The sequence below is a fragment of the Elephas maximus genome, chromosome 15 (assembly GCF_024166365.1).
Source record: "Elephas maximus indicus isolate mEleMax1 chromosome 15, mEleMax1 primary haplotype, whole genome shotgun sequence".
NCBI lineage: Eukaryota > Metazoa > Chordata > Mammalia > Proboscidea > Elephantidae > Elephas > Elephas maximus.
This window is the reverse complement of record NC_064833.1, coordinates 75598867-75623422: the sequence shown is the minus strand read 5'-3', so window position 1 is coordinate 75623422 and position 24556 is coordinate 75598867. Positions and strand designations below refer to the sequence as shown.

The 24556-nt window shown below is 40.9% G+C and overlaps 2 protein-coding genes and 1 non-coding gene across 9 annotated transcripts in view; all 3 read right to left on the bottom strand.

The window, feature by feature from the left end:
• Positions 1 to 642: 642 nt before the first annotated feature.
• TCF24 (transcription factor 24) lies at positions 643 to 6351 on the bottom strand. The gene is made up of 3 exons (XM_049853766.1): positions 6099 to 6351; positions 5075 to 5466; positions 643 to 1009 (listed from the first exon to the last, which is right to left on the bottom strand). Exons 2-3 carry the CDS (start codon positions 5441 to 5443, stop codon positions 896 to 898), a joined length of 483 nt encoding a protein of 160 aa, XP_049709723.1. The 5' UTR covers positions 5444 to 5466; positions 6099 to 6351; the 3' UTR covers positions 643 to 895.
• A 1453-nt stretch (positions 6352 to 7804) lies between these two features.
• PPP1R42 (protein phosphatase 1 regulatory subunit 42) overlaps positions 7805 to 24556 on the bottom strand; it is a 77366-nt gene continuing 60614 nt past the window's right edge. For 3 of the 7 annotated variants that reach the window (XM_049853763.1, XM_049853761.1, XM_049853762.1), the window contains one exon: positions 22416 to 23878. In XM_049853763.1, coding sequence (XP_049709720.1) covers positions 23724 to 23878 — 155 coding nt within the window. In that variant the 3' untranslated portion in view covers positions 22416 to 23723. Of the gene's footprint in view, positions 8063 to 16794; positions 17445 to 22415; positions 23879 to 24556 lie in introns of those variants that run through there. The other 4 variants (XR_007513253.1, XR_007513252.1, XR_007513254.1 and 1 more) reach the window with 4 other exon arrangements.
• On the bottom strand, positions 12714 to 12817 carry LOC126059099 (U6 spliceosomal RNA). Its single transcript, XR_007513363.1, has one exon. It is a non-coding gene; the product is annotated as a U6 spliceosomal RNA (small nuclear RNA).

Below are 24556 nucleotides of genomic sequence, written 5' to 3'. Positions count from 1 at the left end.
GGACTTACAACCGGAGAAGGAAGAACCTGGCAAAAGCCCTGATCATAAGGAGGGTCCCTGGGGATTCACTTGAGGTCCTTGACAGGCCTCAACATGCCACTCTCCTGGGTGGCTGGAGCTGGACCTGTCCACCTAACAAGGACCTGAGAGAGGGAGGAGGTGACTTCCCTGCCACCCAGCGACACCCAGTCTGCTCATCTCGATCTGCAGGGGATTCCCAGTGCTTTTCACAATTTGGAAATATAAGATATTATATAATCCTGTAGGAAGGTCGCCAAACCCTGCCCTTTGGAGAAAACCATTTTTAATACTCCAAACACATTTCCTAAGAGGGAAAAAACTAATTAGAGAAGTTACTGCATCTTTATCATACCTCAATAGTCTTTTCACACATATTCAGCTAAAACTGAATAAATGATATCATGCCTTCCAAATGAAATATCTTCTTGGAGCAACTATAAACACAGACTCTTTCACAAATACGGAAACTGGTGTATTACAAACACACCTTTTTATTTATTTTTTTTGACTAAGGAAGACTGTACTGATAGATATCAGCTTTTCAGCTTGTAACAGATACACTACAGAAAATCTATGAATTCTTTGGATACATATATAATTCTAAGCTTTTGTGTATCTCTTTTTTTCCCAATAGTTTATTTTGCTATATATAGTGGTGACTACTTCTCATATTGGATAAGCTATGCGTTTTATGTAAGACTGAATATTTCATTCCACAATTATTTAGACTGGACAGACAAATCTGAACATCCAACTATGCATTCACATATAAACTTTGAGAAATGATGTTATGTCTGATATAATAAATATAGAATTACTTCATTACTATGTAAAAACAATCACCACCATTCCTACCAGCCCCCACCAGGAGAGTCTAAGGCTGTGAGTCAGTTGAAGTATCGCCATGACTTGCTTTTTCTCCAGAGACAGAATGCTTCAGAAACTGACCAGTAGCACCAATGTATAATCTTGATCGCATGGGCCATTTCTGAAAAAGAAAATTGAAATGAGAATGCAGAAGTTAGTATCTCGGACATATATTCCAAACACCCCAATGCAAATGCAGTGAACAATATTACATAGTTAGTAACAATTATGAAGTCTAAAGTACATTAAAAATGTTTATTAATGCTAACAATAAAAGTAAAAATGTATCCAGACTTTGATTATAACAGTATTCATGTAGGAAATCATGGAAAAGGAATATTATTGAAGCGTAAAAATGTACCCACCCATGATGTTTTTATTTCAAACTAACCATAAAACAAAATTAACCCTAAAACTAGATTCCTGAATGTAAAGATATTTTTAAAAGTTATTTCTTCTTCTCTGGGTGGACTTGAACCCCTACCTTTTAGATTACCAGAGTATGCATTAACTGTTCACATTACCCAGAGTCTCCATACATAGTTAGTATTACGTGTCTACACTTATCAAAGAACCACAACGTAAAGTAGATAATTCAACCATCTAGGTGTTTTATTAGAGCCCTGCTGGTGCACTGGTTAAGAGAGACGGCCGCTAACCAAAAGGTCAGCAGTTCAAATCTACCAAACGCTCCTTGGAAATGCTATGGGGGCACTTCTGCTGTGTCCTATAGGGTTGTTATGAGATGTTTTATTAGCTAAGAGCAAATATCTGGATAGCTGCAAAGATCAGAGTGTTGGGTGTTATACAGACAGGATACTCAGAGTAAATATCAAAATGTATTGGCATAATGCAGCTCTAACCTTTTGCTCATCATCACATTTGTATTTCTGATCATGACTTTTCTAAGTTCACCTTTATGATGGACAACCTCTCAAATAATTTATTGCCAGACAGGCATAATGATGAGAAAACATACCACATAAGTAGTACTTTCAACCCTGCCCTGTTTTCATGAGCATAAAAAACTCATGCTCAAATCTCCAGTGTAATTTGAGGAACTCAATGTGGATTAAATACATCTAAAAACAAATAAAAGCAAAATATTACTGAATGCTCCCTGGGTGATTTGGATATGTGCCACTCTAAATCACACAACCGTGTGTGGAAACAAACGAAGGCTTCTCTTCCTTATATCCTTGGTAAAACGTAAGTAATGAAGCAAACCTAACCTAAAAATGTGTATGTGGATTTTTGTTTCTTTTTTCATGGATTGAATCAAAAAATAAAAGTGTCTTTTTAAAGAACTTTGTGTCTTTGGATTTTCAAAAAAGCTTGTAATGATTTTATTCTGCTAAATTTAATATAGACACATTGTTTAAAGAGTTAGAAATTAAGATATAAATAAAGTATGGGCTAGGTTGCATGCCAGCACGATGCTGGAAAAAAACAGTTGACTGATTTACATTTCACTTTTCAATGATTTGTTTTAGCATTGTGTAGATTAACACAATCCTGAGCTCTACTCTCCCTAATAAGGTATACTTAAAACCATGTACATTCAGTAAGCTACAAAATCTAGTAAAGTCATACAATTAACCAGAACTGAACCTGAAACTGAAGACTTTAAAAATGCACTCTGTTTTAGGAGTTAAATGACCCAAAAGTAACAAAACCCTATGATTAATTTAAAAATTACCTGTATTATCAATAATCACTCTCAAGGGATGAAGCAATTAATAAAGTCACCTGTGCTTTTCCCCCACTATAAGAATCTGAAATATACTTCTGTTTTCTCGGAAAATCACTGCCTTTGGGCCACTGGTGCTGATAGGAGTCAGTTGTATCCCAAAGGGATAAAAACCCCTGTTTAGTCTATGCCCCAAGATCCTAGTCTCTTAAACCTTCCAGTTTCATCTGAGATACTCTTAACATAAATCCCCCACAATGCTAACATAGTAACAATGATGACAATGAGAACTGATGGTTCAAAAGGGTGGCCTTGAGATATTTGTTAAAAGACCTTTGATCATCAGAGTAAGACTGTAGTAACAGTATGCTGTAAGGCAGAAAAATAAAGCCATTTTAAAACACTTTTTACTAAGGGTTACAATAGTTTATAATGGACCTTCAGTTGGTCAAAAACATCAAAACTCAAAATATTTTTATTCCGTTTGCATTAATGAAATGTAAACATTTCATTAAACATTTTGAGAGTGTCTATAATATAATAATGAGTTACAGACCATTTCAATTATGTGTATATAATATCTCTTTCCTCTGAACCACCACAGCACATGGTTACTGCTCTTTGAAGGCACATAGAACATTCTGCTTTATAGTTACTATTATTTGTACTTTTGTCTCAGCCTTTACTATATTTTCATTTAGGGCAGGGACTAAGTCTTCCTCGTGATTACAGTCCCTCTCTTACCGCAGTGCTTTGCATAGCACACAGTAGGCACTCAGTAAATGTTTGATTTTTTAAAACATCTTAGTTACTTGTCCAAACACCATCAATCTCGTTTTTAAGAGGTAACCTTTGGCCTTGTATCATTATCTCTAGAGTTGTCTTCTAAAACCAAAGTAACTGATTCAGAGGACAAGAGATTTTTTTTCTCAAAATAGTTAACAAAAAAAAAAAATAGTTAGAACCACAAAAATGTGAATCAAGGACATGATGTGGTACATGAATCCAGTACAAAAAAACTCCTCGTGGTTACATGAAAATGATTCTCTAACATCACTCATTCAAAAAGCACTGCAAGAAACCAAGGTAAATAAAAACTTGATTTCTCATTCTGCTTAAAAATCTCCCATAAAGTGACATTTAAAAGATGTCTTTTGTATTAAAATCTACCTAACGTTAAAATAAACTTTTTTAGAGTATGTGAAAAATGTCAAGTCCAAAGAAATATAACATTAATGGTATATTTGAATAGCAATCTAATGTACACTATAGTACAAGAGCCCTTAATTAATGACGGACTTTTCAACTGAGATGATGTAATAAAGTTTGTGAAAGGCATAAGATCTACCATCATTGTAAAATAAAGGATAGTTCAAATTTTTATATGTAATATTTAAAATGGTTTGAGTCTATTATCATCTTAGTTATACTTACAAAGTACATTATGTTAAAGCTCACTGCAGAAGTGTGACCAGTTAATATTAAAGGGTGTAGTTTACTGTATTTGAATAATAATTATTCAATAACTTATTGACTCTAATATTATACTTAAGGCTTAGTTTTATGTGTGTGCATATACATGTGGCAAAATCGTTCAGAAGAGTGAGACCAAAAATTTGAAAATTTAGGTTTAGAGAATTATAGGGAAAATGATGCCTTTTGAACAGAAAGCTAGATCAATGTAGAGTTTAAAAGAAATTTCCTAGGAGAAAAAAATGACAGTCTAAATACTGCAATAGAGGTAATGAATTTTAATAATTTGCAGCATATTAAATGAAAACCCTGGCCATTCTACCAATAAGTAATGTAAACAAATTATACAAAATGGATTCTCCTGTATGATTTTGCACATCACAAAGTCTGAAAACAATATTTGATCAATTCACCCAACATACTTCCCATTCTATTATCAAAATTACATGAAGGAACCCATTATAGTTTTTATTGGTAGTTGTTCAGTCTATGATATTTAGTCTTTATTTAAACATACTGAAATTTTACTTCATGGGAATGCAGAACGATCTCATTTTGTTCTTACCAGTTGTACTAAAAAATTGTCAACAGTGGTTTCCTATGATTACTTACAGGCAGATCGTTTTATCACCCCATTTATTTCGTGAACCTGAAAAACCTTTCAAACATATGGTAAGAACCATGTTAGAAATGTTAGTCAAAAACATTTTTAGAAATTTCAAAAGTTATGACTATAACTGATATTAAAAAATTATTAGGACTTGCAACCAAGCACCTACCAGGCTAGTCCTGAAAAACTTGTCATTCTGGAAGACATATCCTGCAGGCTGCTGATAAAGGGGCGTGAGAGACCCCTACCCAAGCTACCCCGGGTTTAAACTCCTCAGCCACTACCTGCGCACGGCTAAGGAGCTGCCTGTTGCAGTGTGGACCACTCACCGAGGGGCCGAGGTCAGATCGGTGGCAGACAGGATGGGTCTCGGTGCCCTGTTCCCTGCCCCGCAGTGCTCCCTGAGCGCCTACCTTGACCGGGTGCAGGTAGCCGTCGCCGCTAAGGGCGCCCAGCCCGGGGTCCACGGGCGTCTCGGCATCGTCCTGCAGGCTCCGGGTGAGGTGCGCGATGTAGGTGGTGGCCAGCAGCAGCACGTCCAGCTTGGACAGCTTGGTGTCGGGCGGCACCGACGGCAGCGTGCGCTGCAGCTCCAGGAAGGCGTGCCTCAGGGTCTGCACTCGGCTGCGCTCCCGCGCCGCGTTCGCCGCCGCCGGCCGCCCGCCCCCCGGACGCGCGCCGACGCCAGACCCAGTCCCGCCCGGGCTCGAGTCGCCTGCGGCGGCAGCGGCGGCCGGCGGTGTAGGTTCGGCGCGGGCGTTGAAGGGGCCGTCCCCATCCATGGCGGCTTCCCGCGCCGCGCGCGCTGCAAAGGACAGAGGGCGCGGTGAGGCGGGACGCCGGCCGGGCAGACACGGCGACGGCTGAGACCCTTTCACTCTCCCTGCGCGCGGAATCCCCGCCGCCATCCGTGGCTCAGGGAGCGTCTTTCCGAGGCAACTTGGGTGAGTTTTGCCTCCCGGAGTTTGGGGAGAGTTCAGGGGCCCGGGAGTTCCGGGCTCCTTAGAAGGGTCGGGAGAGGCGAGGTAGTGGCTTTCCACTTTTCACGGACAAATTTGCTAAAGCGCTCTTTCTACTGGGAAAACTGTCGGAAACACAGCTCCGGGTCGGCGCTTGCTCGGCTTCGGAAATATCCGAAAGATGGTGCGGTTCGTCCCGCGGAGCGCGGCGGGGCGGCCGGGAGCGGCCCGGGGTGACTTGGGACAGCCCTGACCTCGCCACAGCCCACGGTGCCCGCCGTCCTCGCGCCCCTCGCTCCAGAGAGCGGCGCCTGCTTTGCGCGCGAGGCCTGGGTCCCAGGGTCGGCAGGAGGTTGGGGGAATCTCTCCGGAAAGAGTGGGGCTCCACCTCGGACTAGGGCACCCACTACTCCTCCGGGCGGGGGCCGCGCGGCGCCGCGGGGGCCGGGCCGGGGCGGTGGCTCTGCCGGGCGCTTACCTCTCCTGGAGCGGCCGTGCGGGGCTCGGTTCCGTTGCGCGAGCGGGCCAGGGGCGTCGGGCCGGGTTTGCGTGGCCAGGGCCGCACCGCTCACTCCATCCTCGTCTAGCCGAAGTCGGAGGCCGCTCTAGCCGGCTGGCTGCGCCTTTTATGCTGGCGCTTCGCGGCTGGGCTTGTTTGCGGCGGCCTCCACGTCGCGCCACGACCGCTGGAGGGGCTGAGGTCCGCGCCCACCTGAGGGGCCACGCAGGGGCTGCGGCCTCACGGAGCCGCCCCTCAGCGGAGAGGGAGTCATTAATCAAACAGCCTGGCGGGGCGGGGCGTCTGAAAGGCCCCTCCTGAGCCCCCCCACCCGTGAGGTGGAGTCGGTTTGGGTCTTAGCGACCCGGGTTGCCCAGGCCGTAATCTTTATGGAAGCCGACTGCCACATCTTTCTCCCCCAGAGCAGCTGGGGGGTTCCAACCAACCACCTTTCGGTCGGCAGCCGAGCGCTTAACCACTGCGCCACCCACCCCATATCCCTCGTATCCCCCATTCTTGGGGAGGCGGAATGCCCAGGGCGCCCTCCGTGTTGGGGCGCCGGTTGCGGAGCCGGGAATGGGGTCTGGACTCGAGGCCGCGAGCCATCTCGCCGCCACCCTCTTCTTCGGGACTCCGACTGGGGCCCAGTCTCATCTCAGGCCCCTCCTAGCGCTGGCCGAGCTGAGGCGGGAACGCTGCAGTTTTGTTAAGCATGACTTTTCTGTGAGGAAACGTCGATGTGGCAAATCGTTGAGCTAACCTTTGAAGTCTACCACCGGGCAGATGTTTCAAGTTGTCCTGATTACTTACAACAGTAGCCCCTCTACCTCAGTACTCGGGGGCCACATTAGACAACCGCGCAGGGATAAAGTGCACTTGTCTATGCTACTTTCGGGAGCTCCTGAAACAGGAGTGAACCGCCCTGGGGTCGGGGGCGCTGCTTCCCGGTGCGCTGGCCTTGCAGACCTCGAGCCTCCCGCCCCTACGCTGTCTCCGCAGGGCCACCGCTTTTTTGGCTTCATTGTTCAGACCTGAGTCTTTCCTGTTGGCGGGAAACTTGTCTGAGGCGTTTTGCTTGTGAGCCCACGGGAAGAGCGGCGTTCACGTACCGGGTGGAGGAAGCCAATCCATGGCGCCTTTGCAAAACGGGCAGAGCGCCCCGAGGCAGGTCCAGAGCCTGCCGGCCGGCTCCAACCAAATACAGCTTAGTCCACTTATTTCCCCATCGCATTCATAGGGGACGCACAATATTTTCTAGCGACTTGACTATAACTAGTACGTACTCGAAACAATGCCTACAATTCGAAATGCAGGGCGTTTATTATCTTCTTTGGGGTCAAAACGGAATATTAAAATTAAAATGCCATTAATGAAACTGCTTGTGTATATGCGACATAGTCTCATGCTTTCCAATAGATTTTTCAATGAGAAACGCCAAGCAGTAGATAGTAATCATGGCACTTGTTACTTTGGATGTACCGGTCCACATATTAGTGAATCAGAACAGTCTTCAGGTTTTCATTCTCAATTCCCATCCAATAGCTAATTACAAGAAAGGAGCACACCATAATTTCATTGGCTCAAAAAGTGTTGCTTTCCTTTTGTGAAAGAGAAAACATCTTTATTTGCCAAATAGGTTGTATGTAATGAGGAATAATGCAGATAAATCCTTGAATTCACACGTGGAAAGCAATGTTTCAGATAATATAAAAAAGCAAAATCAAACGAAGTTTTTCTTATATGAGATTCTATAAAACTACAAACCCACAAAAGATGTTGTTGTGTAGTACTACTCTGAAGTTAAAAATGAAACATTTCAGATCACTTTAGGCTGAATTTACTCATTTTCCATAAATGAATTTTCTATTGATTTTTGGAGAAGGTGAGGTTCATGTACATCACTTTTTGTCAGCAAGCTTTGAGATTCCTTCAAAGAGAGATTCCTGTGTTAACAGAGAAAAAACAGTTAAATTTCAAATGTGAACGTTACCCCCAAAAGGTAGCTAACATATAGAATCTGGAATACAGTAACTTTAGTAAAGTCTAGTGATTCGTCACCAAACTCCATGAATCTTTTCAGGCTTTAAACGAAACCACATCTTAAAGATTTTCTCCCTAGAGCAGGAAGGGAATGCAGAGAATCCTGAAGAAGCAAATAAGAACACTGGGGAGAAGGTGGCTCAGGACTATGCCATTGAGTCGATTCCCACTCATAGTGACCTTATAGGACAGAGGAGAGCTGCCCCATAGGGTTTCCAAGGCTGTAATCATTTAGGGAAGCAGACTGCCACATCTTCCTCCCGAGTGGCTGGTGGGTTGGAACCGCCAACCGTTTGGTTGGCAGCTGAGCGCTTTAACCGCTGTACAACCTGGACTCCATATGAAGCGCCTAAAACAACCTGTTGCCATGGAGTCGATCCCAACTCATATGAGAGTATAACTGCCCCATAGGGTCTCCAAGGAGTGCCTGGTGGATTTGAAATGCCATCCTTCTGGCTGGCAGCTGAGCTCTTAACCACTGCACCACCAAGGCTCCATGAGATACCTATGGCTTCTTAAATTTTATGCACCTGGCACCTCACTTGCCTCACTCTAGCCCAACCTGCTAGCATCTCTTGTTACTGCAGGAGGGGAGGAGGGGCACCGATGCTTTTCACTGTTAACAGCCAATAGTAAGTTATGAAAGGTAACAAGACCAACCACTTCCTGGCAGTCCCTTGTCCTATCTGCTGCATCTCCTAAGGCTCTGATGGCATGGTGCTGCTATTTGCTATTCACAATATAAAAATCTTAACATTTCTAACATTACATAAACAATCAGTAACAGCTATCGTTTATTTAGCATTTTATATGTAAAAGTATTTAGAAAACACTGAAGTGGTCTTATTATTATGACCTGCTTGCTACAGCTGCTAACCAAAAGGTTGGCAGTTCAAATCTACCAGGCGCTCCTTGGAAACCCTATGGGGCAGTTCTGCTGTCTCCTGTAGTGTTTCTATGAGTTGGAATTGACTCCATGTCAATGGGTTTTTCGTTTGGGGTATATAAGAGTTAGGAGCCCTGGTGGTACAGTGATTAAGAGCTTGGCTGCAAACCAAAAGATCAGCAGTTCAAATCCACCAGCCCCTCCTTGGAAACTCTATGGGGCAGTCCTACTCTGTCCTATAGGTTGCTATGAGTTGGAATCGACTTGATGGCAACAGATTTAATGCTGTACAGGTATTTTCTCATTTAGTCTATGAGGGTTTTATATTTTACAGTTTGGAAAATAAAACTCAGAGGGATTAAGTAACTTCCTCAAGGTCACATTGCTAATAAGTGGCAGAGACAGGATTCAAGCCAGGCAGATTGACTGTAAAGCATGTGCTCTTTATTCTATTTGTAGAGAGTTTTATAATTTGCAACACATTTTTGTATTATCTCAATTAAGAGCATACTTTACATAGCTTGATTCCCTGTTAACAATCCAAATAGTGTTCTCATAGAATATCATTCTTAGGAATTCTTAATTGTTCCAGAAAGTACATGGCTTTAGAACACTATAGATTTTATTTCACCGTGTGTGAAGTAGATCTTAAAATTATACTGGTGTGTTTTTTCTAAAGATGTCAAATTGTTTGTAATCTTAACTCATTAAGATTGTCTTTATATGTAAAATAATCATACTTATCAGTGAACAAAATATATTGCTTTGTGATATATGTGTGTGTATCAAACAATAGGTGTTTGATGTTTTTTTTACTCTTCAACTATTTTTCTTTTTTATTCAGGTATAATTTACACACAAAAAACCCACCCTTTATGGTTCTGCAGCTTTGACAAACATGTAGTCATGTAACCACTACCACTACAATAAAGATGCAGAAAATTTCTGTCACTCCCCCAAATTTCCTCATGCTGACCCTGAGTGGTCAACCCTCTCACACCCCAGTTCCTGGCAACTACTGATGTGTTTTGTCTCTATAGATTTTCCTTTACCAGAATATCATGTAATATAGAATTATACAGTGTGTACCCTTTTGAGTCTGGCTTATTTCACATAGCAAAATGCTTTTGAGATCCTTCCTTGTTATTACAAGTATTTCTAGTTCATTTCTTTTTATTGCTGAGGAGTATTCCATTGTATGAATGGGCCACAGTTTATCCATTCCACAGTGAAGAGACATTTGGGCTGTTTCCGGTTTTTGGTAATTATAAATAGGCCACTATAAACATTCAGGTACGGGGTTTTGAATGAGTATAGGTTTTATTTAATTTAGGAATACTAGGAGTGGGATTGATGGACATGGTAAGTATATGTTTAACTTTTTAAGACATTGTCAAAGTATTTTCCAGAGTGACTGTACTATGAGAGTTCTAGCTGCTCCATATGCCTGCTAGTATTATCAAGCACTGTGATTTTTTTTAAAAATTTTATCTATCCTAATAAAGATAAAAAATTTTTTTTAAATTGAACTGATATTTTTAAGTCAGATGATTTCACAATCTAGATAGCCCACTTGCCAGCTATTCTGATTTCTGAAGTGTAGCATATTCACCTGGCCACACTGGTCTGCAACCCAGTAGTTGCCTTTAATTGGGCATTTCCTCTCCAGTTCACTTTAGTCCCCACTTGGCCTGTTTCCGTCACTTGCTCAACCTACCTATTCCCAAGGGTGTTTGAATCTGAGACCGCTGGCAGCGTAGCTGAGAACAGGGCTTTTGGAGTCAATGACATGGTACAAGTCCCAGCTCTGCTTCCTGGTAACTGTTTGGCCTTGGACCCCTCTGACGGCACCTCTGCAAGCCTCTTTGCCCTCTATAGAATGGGGACCCCTCTGACGGCACCTCTGCAAGCCTCTTTGCCCTCTATAGAATGGGGACCCCTCTGACGGCACCTCTGCAAGCCTCTTTGCCCTCTATAGAATGGGGACCCCTCTGACGGCACCTCTGCAAGCCTCTTTGCCCTCTATAGAATGCGGACCCTTCTGACGGCACCTCTGCAAGCCTCTTTGCCGTCTATAGAATGGGGACCCCTCTGACAGCAACTCTGCAAGCCCTTGTATAAAATGGGGACCACTCTGCCCCCTGCAAGCTTCTTTTCACCTCTATAAATGGGGGCCCCTCTGACTGCTACTCTGCAAGCTTTTTTTCCCTCTACATGGGGAGTTGCTCTCTGACTGCTCCTCTGCAAGCTTCTTTTCCCCTCTATAAATGGGGACCCCTCTGACTGCTCCTCTGCAAGCTTCTTTTCCCCTCTATAAAATGGGGACCCCTCTGACTGCACCTCTGCAAGCTTCTTTTCCCCTCTATTACATGGGGAGTTGCTCTCTGACTGCTCCTCTGCAAGCTTCTTTTCCCCTCTATAAAACGGGGAGCTCTCTGACTGCTCCTCTGTAAGCCTCTTTGTCCCTTCTGTAATATTCTTACTTCAAAGGGTTTGACTATTTTACATTTTGTTTGGGTAGTGAAAATTTAGCTTTCAAAATATAGACATATTCTTAAATTGGAAACAGCTAATACGGCTCTTTTGAGTTAGGTCTTATATAACTTTTTTAACTATATTTTTGTTGTTAAGAATATACACTGCAGAACATCTACATGTATAATTCAGTGACAGTGATTACATTCTTTGAGTTGTACAACCATTCTCACCTTCCTTTTTTGAGTTGTTTCTCTCCGCATTTACATGAACTCACTGCCCACTAAGTTTCCTATCTAATCTTTCCAGTTGCTCTTGTCAATCTGATCCCATATAGATAAATCTTAAAAAAGCACAATGCTCAAGGCAAACATACTTTACTAGTTAAGCTAAACTATTGTTTGGTTTTAAGAAGACTTCAAGGGATATTTTGGTTTAAGGTTTAAAGATAATTTCAGGGCAATAGTGTCAGGGATTCATCCAGCTTCTAGGGCTCCAGAAAGCCTGGATTCCGTAGAATTTGAAATTCTATTCTGAATTTTCTCACTTTTAAGGATTCTTCTATGGAATCTTTAACCAAAACGTTCAGTAATGGTAGTCGTGCACCATCCAGATCTTCTGGTCTCATGGAAAAGGAGCAATTGTTCGTGGAGGCAATTAGCCACATATTCCTTATCCTCCTCCTATTCCTGGCTCTCCTTCCTCTGTTGCTCCAGGTGAAGAGACCAGCTGTTGTGCCTTGGATGGCTGCTTGCAAGCTTTTACACTATACAATGAACTAGGAGGTAGAACAGAAGCACTAAACACTTTGGGCCAATGAACTGGGATGTCCCATGAAACCATGACCCTAAACCTCCAAACCAAGGAACCAAATTCCATGAGGCATTTGGTTGTACATAAGCAGCCTCAGCAGCTACTCTTTTTTTTTTTTTTTATCATTGTAAATATATCTATCACACACCTTCTTACCCACTCAACTTTTTACAGGTGTGTAACTTACCTATAGCAATTACATTAATTGGATGTGCGACCTTAAAAAAATCTGTTGCCATCGAATCAATTCAGACTCATAGCAACCCTAAAGGACAGAGTAGAAATGCCCCGTAGGGTTTCCAAGGAGCGGCTGGTTGATTCAAACTGCCGACCTTTCGGTTAGCAGCCGAGCTCTTAACCACTGCGCCACCAGAGTTCCAAAAAATATGGAACGCTTCACAAATTTGTGTGTCATCCTTGTGCAGGGGGTATGCTAATCTTCTCTGTATCGTTCCAATTTTAGTGTATGTGCTGCCCTTAACGAGTGTGATTTTTCCATCGCCATAAACCACAACTCAGTAGGTCTGACGTAACGCTTGTTCACAGAGTAAGCCATTGACAGAGTTGAGACTAGAAGTCACAAAAACTCGTAGTATCTTTTAACTTTAAAAATGCTTTATATTGCTTTCTACTACTGCTTTTTTTTTTGTGGGGGAGGTCTTAATTTCAAAAGGGTTGAAAACTGCAAATAAAAATCTCAACAGTCTATCTATATTACTGATACATACAATTTTATTTTGCATGTAAAATTAAATATACCAGGATTAGGTTTAATGAAGGAAAATTAAAGGGATTTCAGGATTTATGAGTGAGGTTATATAAGGTCATCCTGAAGTTGTGGGACTAACAATATTATCTGAGTTTTTGGAATTCTTCTTGAAGTACATAGGATATTTGCTATTTTTACAACTGTTAAACATAACCTTGACAGCAGCAAAGGTAAGTTATTTTTACTGTTAAAATGCCTTCTTTAATTCAAAGAAACTTAATGATTCCATGTTCTAACAACAAAAACAAAAACATCTGCCATCATGTCAGTTCCAACTCATGACGACCCCATGCGCGTCACAGTAGGACTGGGCTCCATAGTTTTCAATGACTGGTGTTTCTTAAGGAGCTTGCCAGGACTTTCTTCTGAGGTACCTCTGAGTGGAGTTCAAACCTCCAGCCTTTTAGTTAGCAGCCACGCACACTAACCATATGCGCCACCCAGGGACTCCATTTTAACAAAAGGTGTTTTAGAAATAGCTAAATAGTGTACAGTGAACATTCCCTGTGAATTATGGGTTTCAGAGATTCACGTCCCATAAGGGTATCTGAAACTAGGGCATTCTAACCCAGCTAGAACGTTATTATTTTTCTATTAACAAAAGAGATGGATCAACTTGATTAGCATTGCTTGGGCTTGAAAGATAATTAAATAATCAAGTAAGAATTTGCTTTTTTCATTGTACAGTGGTGTACAGTATTCTCAATGGATCTTGTATGTAATATATGAATGTATTTAATGCCTATTTTTAAATTACTAAGGCTCATGCACCTCCTAGCATGTTTAAAAGAGAGGAAACATCTGTCAGAAGTATTTACTGTGACAAACACAGAAAAAAGCAATAACGTGTACCTTTTTTTGTTTGTTTAATACCACATATGATTTTTAATTAAACAGTGAAGGCATTTGTTCAGAATCAGTGCTTAAATAAAAAATACTTTCGACCTAATCTTTAATTAAAGTGTACATTGATAGTATCAAGTTCAGTTTGAGGGTCAAAAACAACGTCAATGAGTCTGACTTTTTCCTCCCTGAAGGGAAAGCAGGCTTGTGTAAATATACATGAGCACAGACTGCACGCATTTATAAAGGAGGTGGAAAATATCCCCCTGTCTTTGGACAGATGTTGCTTCACAGTTCCCAGTGTGTAGAGCCCGAAAGCAGTGTAGGGCACATACTTCTAGCATTTGGGAAGATGTACTCTGAGCTACTTTCCACCTCTGAGCAGGCACACCGTGTAGACTGCAGGGGACATCCCTGCTAGCTGCAGTTCATGCCTGTGACGTAATTAAGGAAGGAGCTGCTTTAATCCAGTTTCTGGAAACTTAAAATCTATTGTGTTTCAGCTGGGTATTTTGCTTTTAGCACTTGGTGTACCTTCCAACTTTATTCTCGTTATCTCTCAGCTTTATGTTAAATTAGTAAAATATTAGCAATGGTACACCTTAAAAATCTTTATCAAGATTATAATGTATTTGGCCACTTTTAATTAAAGAGAGGTAAAACTCATGTTCCCCTCTAATAGATTTAACTCTTGAGATACCAAAACAATATTTTAACATACCTGTAGTGAAAATGTTACCTGAAGAAATGAAAACATTTAAAAGACAATATTTATGTAATTTTTTTTTCAGAGGATAAAACTGAAAACTCAGGATTAAGCATAACTGAGTTCACTGACAGAACATTCTGTATGTTTTTACATGAACTCCCCTATCTTGTTGGCTTCGTTTAGGGTGATCTGTCTTGTAGTACATAGAATTTTTTTTTTTTTTTTTTTTTTGCTTTTAAGGGAATATATGCTTTATTAACAAGAATAGCATAGTATCATATACATGTAAGTAGATGCGTTTAGCTCTGAATTTAGTGTTCCTAGTTAGGAAAATTAGGGCAGAGTGATTGATTTGCTGTTTCAGCAGCTCAGTCTTAGTGACTGGAGCTTTGCTCGGGGCTATAGAATATACGGTATGTAGCACAGCTCAAAACTGATCAAAATCAATTGTGTGGCAATGTATAGAATTCTGTGTACATTTTTATTGTTTTCTTTTCCACCTTGATGATATATTAGCAAGACCTTTCAAAGAGACAAAACTCAAGAACTCCGTTGTGGAGCTGACACCAGTTGTGTTCATCTTTAAGAAGTTTTCGGGATGCTGTGGACAAGCTGGCTACGGGTTTGACAATGGACATAAGCAAAAAAGCAAGTTTTCACACAAGCCCCGCTTTATTGTGCCTGGTGGGGAGACAGGACCCAAACCAGGACTCCCTATGCATCCTTTCTCCTTTCCCCTAGTAAAGCATTTTCCAGATTCACAGAACCCTCTTTCCCCTAAGCCTCCATCCCAGCAAGCCTGAGCCATTCTGCAGGGAAAGGGGTTAAAAAGAGCAGCAGTGTTGTTCACGGGGCTTCTTCAGATGGGCGCCGTCCTTGACTGGGCCCTGCAAAGAGGGTCAACCCATCTGACCTCCAGCAGGCAGTTCTGGGAAAAGGAAGCTATTCCAAGTATATCCAGTGGCTCTGATTACTTTCTCAATGAAATATGTTATTGCCCTTCATCATATTGTAATGATTAGTATGGTATGACTGGAAAGATCGATAGAGCAATCATTGTATTGACTATCAATGAGAAAATAAATTGAATGAAAAATTTATAGAATGTATTAGGATCTGGTTTATAATTCCCACAGTATTATCACACTATACAGTACTCTCTTATCACATTTGATCCCAACTAGCTTGTTGCAAAGGAGCCTGGTGGTACAGTGGTTGGAGCACTCAGCCACCAACCAAACAGTTGGTAGTTTGAACCCACCAGCCACTCCTGGGGTGAAAGATGTGGCAGTCTGCTTCCGTAAAAGATTACATACAGCCTTGGAAACCCTATGGGGCAGTTCTACTCTGTCCTGTAGAGTCTCTGTGAGGCAGGAATTGACTTGATGGCAACAGCTTAGTTAGCTTATTACAAGATCTTTGAGATCAGGGCTGTCTTATTTGACTTTTTATTTTCCATGTTGCCTGGCATATAGCCGGTGCGTAATGTTTTTATAAAGAGCCTTTGGATGGGGCAAATGGTGAAGTGCTTGGCTGCTAACTGAAAAGCTGGAGGTTTGAACCCACTCAGAGTTGTCTTGGAAGAAAGACCTGGAGATGAGCTTCTGAAAAGTCACAGCCTTGAATACGCTATAGAGTACAGTTCTACTTTGCAACACACGGTGTCGCCATGAGTTGGGATTGACTTGACAACAATTGGTTTATTTTGGGTTTTAATGTTTTATAGGTAAATCAAGTTATTTTCTGGTATGGTTTGTCTTTTAATCTTGAGTAATATCATCCTTCAAAATCAAAAGGCAATTTTCTTCTCATTAGGTGGTTTAGAACTGATTCATATGGAACTATATTATTTATCTACTCAAAGTTTAGGATGTTGTTATTAATTGCCGTCCAATTGGTTCTGACTCATGGCAACCCCTTGTGTGTAGAGTAGAACTGCTCCACAGGGTTTTTAAAAGTGTGACCTTTCAGAACCAGATGGCCACGCTTGTCTTCTGAGGCACCTCTGGGTGGATTCGAACTGCCAACCTTTTGGCTAGCTTAGGGTAGTGATTCTTGAAACTTTTTGGATGATAAATCCCTTTGAGAATCTAATGAAAATATGGATCTCTTTCAGGGATACCAAGTTAAGAATCCTTACCTTGGAGAAGAGGTGAGAATGTCTCTCTTTGTGGTCCACCAGGCTTCCCCTCCTATCTGTCCCCAGATGTACTTGCTGCAGTAGTCCACCCATCAGCTGGGGCATCAGCTGGGGCATCAGCTGGGCCTCTTAGGCAAAGACCACCGGACTTTCAGAACTTTTATTCATTGTCTGCTGCTAAGCTCCTTTGCTATGCTCCCTGATTACCCAGACATCTTTACCTGCTGCTCGTGGGATTTTCCATAGTCACCTCCCCTACCTCAGTGGGCTTATCTCGTCTGACCCTTCCCACTGCAACTCTATGACTGCTCAAACCAACCCACAATGCAGCTCCGTCCTTTTTTTTTTTTCCTGGCTTGGTCAAGAAGAAATGATAACAGAGGACTTGGAGGCAGATCAGATACTGGGCCTCTTCCCCTTGTTGATAGTGAGGGTGTCTCCTCTCTCCAAAAAGAGATAAAATGCATGAATAATTGAAAGAACTTACCCCATCTCTTCAGTAACTTTGGTCTTTGTATCTTCTTGGGATGTTTCTGGAGAAGCATTTCCATTTGGAAAGGATCTTTGTATTTCAGAGAAAAAGACTAATTTTGGCTTACCCACCTGTGGGTAGTAAACAGGAACTATGTGATGCATTGTTTCAAAGTTACCTGTAGCATACAAAGAATTAAGAGCATTCTGCTTTGAAACTAATAACTAAATTGTGAAAATGGCATATCATAGTACTAGAATATCTAAAATATATTTTATGAAATGAATTAAATAACAGCTAAGTAAATCTTCAGTAAAACCAATGCTGAAATTATAATCTAAGGTAAATATCAAACTTTTATACCTAAAAACCTATATAGGAAAGTTTGTGGCCACATCTCACAAACAAAATGGGTATGCCAACACTGATGTAAATAACTGCCCTGGCACTTTGCTGTTCTGAGTTCATTTATTTTTTCAAAGTGTTTAATTTAGGAGGCAGATTAATCATCTATAGTTTATGAAGTATGCTCTTACTTTTATTTTGGCACTTAACTTTCCATATCATTTACCTGTTTACAGATCCTCCTCCCTTTCCAGCAGTGATCCTTTTGAGCAGGCTTTATTCACCTCTAATCCCCAGAGCCTAGCACAGACTTGGGCACATCCACGGTGCAATAAATGTTTATCAAATGACTGTTGCCATAAAAGCACTAAAAAAGTTAAATGCTAAGAGATACGCATTTATCGTGAATTTTATTTAAATGTTTGATTATGTTTCCAAATTTTAGTTATATAGTTACATGGCTACATTTAAGACAAGATTTTTTTTGTAAGATCCTTGATGTCAGAAGTCACAATCCCCATGCTTTTACCGTAATCCCCACTATGGAGCTCCAAACCAACAAGGCTATCAAAAACATGTAAAAAGTTTGCAAGTGTAAAACATTACTATCTTGCTAAGAATTCCTGTATTTGGTTGTACAGAGGTGTCTTTAAAATGTTCATTTTAGTGTTTTGAAAGACCTGAAAGGTATATTGTAGATTTTAAAAACAGATAATATATCGCTAGATTTTAATTCATGCTTTCCTTTTCAGTTAAAGCAGTAATAAGAGCCTTGGCATAAAGATCATATAGTATGTTATTGGCCACCTATGGATAGAGTTTTTGAGCATTACATATATGTATCAGGAATGGCACTAGTTGTAAGCCTGAGAGGCCCTGATCTGTAACTTTTGTTGGATGGAAATGGCAAATGTAGTCAGGTAGTACCCACAGCTGTCCAAAGGAGAATAAATAGTGTCTTAGTTATCAAGTGCTGCTGTAACAGAAATACCACAAGTGGGTGACTTTAACAAACAGAAACTTATTTTCTCAGTTTAGGAGGCTAGAAGTCTGAATTCAGGGCTTTCTCTGTCTGTCAGCTCTGAGGGAAGGTGTTTTCCATTTCTGGTTCCTCGTTCCTTGGAGATCTCCTTGTGGGCTGGCATCTATCTTCCCTGTCTCTGCTTGCTTCATCTGTCTGCTTCTTTTATGTTTTGTTAGAGATTGACTCAAAGAGACATCCTACACTAATCCTGCCTCATTAACATAACAAAGACCATCCTTTCCCAAATGGGCTTATAATAACAGACATGTTTGTTGTTGTTAGGTGCTGTCCAGTTGGTTCCGACTCATAGCGACCCTATGTACAACAGAACGAAACATAGTTCTGTGCCATTTTCACAGTCGTTGCTGTTTGAGCCCATTATTGCAGCCACTGTGTCAATCCACCTTGTTAGGGGTCTTCTTCTTTTTCGCTGACCCTCTACTCTACCAAGCATGATGTCCTTCTCCAGGGACTGGTCCCTCCTGATAACATGTCCAAAGTACATGAGATGAAGTCTTGCCATCCTTGCTTCCAAGGAGCACTCTGGCTGTCCTTCTTCCACAACAGACTTGCTTATTCAACAGGCATAAAGGTTAGGATTTACAACACATACATATATATATTTTAAATTTATTTATTGTGCTTTAGGTGAAAGTTTACAAATCTAGTCAGTCTCTCAAACAAAAAGCCACACTCACCCTGCCGTACACTCCTAGCTGCTCTCCCCTTAATGAGACAGCGCATTCCTCTTCTCTACCCTGTATTCCCTGTGTCCTTCCAACTAGCTCCTGTTCCCCTCTTCCTTCTTATCTCGCCACCAGACAGGAGTCGCCCACATAGCCTCATGTGTCTACTTGAGCCATGAAGTTCACTCCTCACCCACATCATTGTCTATCTTACAGTCCAGGCCAATCCCTGACTGTAGAGTTGGTTTTGGGAATGGTTCCAATTTTGGGCTATCAAAGGGTCTGGGGACCATAACCATCAGGGTCCCTCCGGTCTCAGTCAGACCATTAAGTCTGGTCTTTTTACTAGAATTTAAGATCTGCATCCCACTGTTCTCCTGCTCCATCAGGGATTCTCTGTTGTGTTCCCTGCCAGGGCAGTGATCAGTGGTAGCCGGGCACCATGTAGTTCTTTTGGTCTCAGGCCGATGGAGTCTCTGGTTTATGTGTCCCTCTCTGTCTCTTGGGCTCATATTTACCTTGTGTCTTTGGTGTTCTTCTTTCTTCTTTGCTCCGGGTGGGTTGAGACCAATTTATGCATCTTAGATGGCCACTTGCTAGCATTTAAGACACCAGACACCTCTCACCAAAGTGAAATGCAGAATATTTTCTTAATACATTTTGTTATGCCAGTTGACCTAGATGTCCCCTGAAACCATGGTCCCCAGACCCCTGTCCCTGCTACTCTGGACTTCAAATTGTTTGGCACAACACATATTTTTGAGGGATACAATTCAGTCCATAACAACCAGGTATTTCTGAGAAAAGCTCAGATAATTTTCTGCTGCAGCTAGTCAATCTTCAATTTAAATTTTATTTTAATTAACTCATCTTAGGTTACAGATGGCATAGAACCAGGCAGTGCTTCATTCTGTCATACACAGGGTCGCTATGAGTCGGAACCAACTCGACAGCACCTAACAACAACAACCTTAGAGTTCATCTTTCATTATACAGCGAAACCTGTGAGAGTGAGAGCCAGAACTTGACTGGACTGCCTTGTTTTTCCAGGTCTCGCAAGTTTTCTTCCTTTGACAGGGTGCAGTCTTACCACTTTTCTATCGCTCGTTTTAGTGGAAAATGTTTGAGTTTTCCTTCTCTGACAGGTTTCTGCCTTACACAGCTTCCAGCTTTCTCAGGTTTTACTTTAATAATTTATGTCATCTTTTACATTTGAGTTGTTGTTGCTAGGTGCCATCAAGCCAGCTCCAACTCATAACAATCTTATGTATAACAGAACAAAATGTTACCTGGTCCCGTGCCATCTTCACAATCATTGCTGTTTGAGCCCATTGTTGCAGCCACTGTGTCGTCCGTGTTGTTGAGGGTCTTCCTCTGTTTCGCTGACCCTCTACTTTCCCAAGCGTGATGTCCTTCTCCAGGGACTGATCCCTGCTGATAACATGTCCGAAGTACATGATTATCCTCCCTTCTAAGGAACATTCTGGCTGTACTTCTTCAAAGACAGATTTGTTCATTCTTTTGGCAGTCCATGGTATATTCAGTATTCTTCGACAATACCACAGTTTGAATGAGTCAATTCTTCTTCAGTCTTCCTTTCTCATTGTCCAGCTTTCATATGCATATGAGGCAAGTGAAAATACCATGGCTTAGGTTAGGTGCACCTTAGTCATCCAAGTGACATCTTTGCTTTTTAACACTTTAAAAAGGTCTTTTGTGGCAGATTTGCCCAATGCAATATGTTTGATTTCTTGACTGCTGCTTCCATGGGCATTGATTTTTGATCTAAGAAGAATGAAATCCTTGACCACTTCAATCTTTTCTCCATTATCATGATGTTGTTCACGGGTCCTGTCCTAAAGAGTTTAATTTTCTTTATGTTGAGGTGTAATCTGTACTGAAGGCTCTAGTCTTTTACCTTCATCAGTAAGCGCTTCAAGTCCTTTTCACTTTGGGCAAGCAAATTTGTGTGACAGGCATATCTCAGGTTGTTAACGAGTCTTCCTCCAATACTGATGCCTCTTTCTTCTTCATATAGCCCATGATTATTTGCTCAGCATGCAGATTGAGTAAGTGAGGTGAAAGACTACAACTCTGTTGCATTCCTTTTAAAATTTCAATGTTCTTTCATAATGTATTATCCTATATTTTTCTCCCTAGGTCTTTTTTATTTACAAAAAATATTTATTTACATATCATAGTTTTACACATCTGTAGAGTTTCCTACATTCTTACCAAACTGAAGTGGATTTCTGAGTAAAGCAGACTTTATTGTCCTTATTTTAAAAAAAAAACCGGTTACTGTCACGTGGATTCTGACTCATGTCAGTGTAGAACCGTGCTCTGCAGGGTTTTCAATGGCTGATTTTTCAGAAATAGGCCTTTCTTCCAAGGCACTTCTGGGTGGACTCACAACGACCACCTTTCTGCTTGCAGCCAAGTCCTTCAAAAGTTTGTACCATGTCCTTATATTCCAGCATAATTCAGTTAGTTTAAAGTGGTGACTAGAGGTCAAAGCTGTAGCTTTGTGACCTTATACAAGTTACTTCATCTTTTCAAACTCAGCTTTCTCATAAAAAATGGATATAATAATTATGCCCCTTCCTAAACAGGCTGAAAGGATTAAATGCAATAATGTGTATAAATATCTGAAATATTCGTCACAGGAAATGCTAGCTTTCATTTCTTCCTTCACCCCCTCCTCTTTGCCTCCTAGACCCAAGTGCTCTCTGTTTTAAGTGACTGACTAGTGTAATAGCAACTACAATAAGGTGTGGCATGACACTTCTGTATGTGATATTCTTCATGGCTTTAAAGATCGTTTGAATCTTGAATTGGGGGTCAAACTATATTATAAAGAGATTAATAAATATTTAATTAAGAAAATGAAATGACAGTGTACTTTTAAAAATTGTAAACTGTAAGGCACAAGTTATAATTATTATTTTGTTGAACTGCATTTATGAAGTTAAAAATTAATTAATTAATTAATTACTGTCCCTGAATTAGGAAGAATATTTGAAAGCTCTTTGAGATGAAGGAAGCTATGTTACTTTTAGACTAGGCCCAAGTTTCCATGCGAATTGGTGTCAAATTCTCCAAGTACTCCAATATTAATAAGGTGCTTTGTCATCTTTAAGGAGCCTTGGTGGCATAGTGGTTAAGTGCTTGGCTGCTAACTGTAAAGTCAGCGGTTTGAACCCACCAGCCGCTCCGTGGAAGAAAGATGTGGCAGTCTGGTTCTGTAAAAATTTACGGCCTTGGAAACCCTATGAGGCAGCTCTATTCTGTCCTACGGGGTCTCCACGAGTCGGAATTGACTCAATAGCAGTGGGCTTTGGGTTTGGTTGGCATCTTTGGTGTAATACTGAAAATATTTAAAATACTGGAATCCTTTCCCTAGGTTGGGTTCTGCCATCCAAAGCCAGGGATAAACAGAGGAGGAGAAACTCTTCCTATCTATTTTATAAGTTTCAGACCTGAATTGATGTTGCCAACACAGCATCATGCATGGATACATTGCCAGGTAGGGAAGTCTCATTCTACTAAATGATTTTACATAGCTCACGTTCCATGGACACGAGGTGGCAAAATCATCAGAGTTCCAGGCCTTTCCATCTCTGCTCCTCCTCACCTCAGCCTCCTTGTCTTGGAGTGACCCAGCTTCTGGGCTCTGCTGTGCCTATAAAAAGCTGCACTACACTGTTCTAGTTTCCCTTTCCCTATTCCCTTTACCTAACCCCATTCAGACACTATCATGGAAGGGAGGAAGGGGCTCATTCCCGTGTTGTAGACAACAGAATCTCTGAAAGGTCAATTCCAGGATGCTCGTCAGTGTGATAATTATTACACATCACTCTTAGCTACATTGAGTTGCATTAATAGGCCAGGGAGGTTGGTGAGGCCTTTGTGATATAACCGCAGATATATTGTAATCAGAGTGTTCTGATGTCTGGGTGTGTATAAGGGGACAGGCCACAGAATGCTTGGATGTGGGTGTGGTACATTTTCACTTTTATCCTGATGAAAGATGTGACTTTAGTACTGTTTCTAAACACTAGTATGTGACTTAGGTTTCACAGTTTGCACTACTAATATTGTATACTTTAGCCAGATATACAATTAACATTTCCCCCCTTTCTCACAGCTCTATGCTTAAGATACATGTCTGACAGAGTCATACCCAACATGAATGAAACAAGGCTTTCGTTGATCATGATGGCCATTTTCATATATAAATGTCAGGTAAAATATCAGAGAAGTTATATTTATAGACGATTATGTAAATAAGTAAAAAAGCAAAACAAAAACTTAAGAAAACTAAATAAAAACTCCTTATTTCTCGGCATTTTTGTTGTTGTTGTTGGGGAGAATGTTCCCTCGTCCTAGCAGAAATGGTCAGCTAATGAGTGCCAGCGTGCTTACTTATGTATGAGTTGCTTGCATCCTCACTTTTAGTGTTCCTTTTCTTGCTGATTTTTTTGGCATCTTTGGATGCTTTCCAGTTCATTAGGAATTGTCTTTCCATTTTTTTAATTTCTCTTCCATCAAGAAATTCTAGAGAAAAACACATATTAAAAAATATAAATAAATGTATAGATAAAAATATTCATTTTTGTTTTAGGGCACCATACAGTGAAATAAATTTCTTTTCTAAATGTCTTATTTACACAACTAATGGATTTCTGTTGAGGTTTTATTGATTTTTTTAGACATCTCTTTTTTTCTGATTTCAAAAAGGATAGTGTTTATAATAAGCAACTGAAACATGGTTTTTTAAAAAAACATAAAAAGTGAAAGCCTCTGTAATTACTATCCACACCCCTCCTTCCTGTCCCTGCCAAAGATAATCACCGAAAACAATTCAGTATATGGGCCTCTTATAGGGTCATATGAAAGTTATATTGTTATTTAAAAAACAAAAACTTATCCTACTCAGCAGAAATGAAATCATATAATCTATTAATTTGAATAATACTGTGATTATTTTTCTTAGGAAAAAAGAAAATATAGTTTATGTTAAGACGAATAAGAAGTTTTATATGTGTAACATGGTATTTTTAAAGCACATACAGCATTATTAATACACATTATATCCTAGGACATAAGACACAACAGAAGCAACACAGATAGCAAGCCTGCTGGTTCTGTGAAGTAAGATTTCAGCTGTGTCCACATTTTGCTCCTTTAAAAAAGTTTTAAAAATTGAGCTTTTTAAATTAGACAAATAATTTT

What these genes read in the sequence shown, in the direction of transcription:
- TCF24 (XM_049853766.1), bottom strand. Translation starts at nt 5,443, where the DNA reads ATGGATGGGGACGGCCCCTTCAACGCCCGCGCCGAACCTACACCGCCG. An exon ending in GCTACCTGCACCCGGTCAAG is followed by an intron (nt 1,010 to 5,074) that starts GTAGGCGCTCAG and finishes TTTCTTTTTCAG; the next exon opens with AAATGGCCCATGCGATCAAG.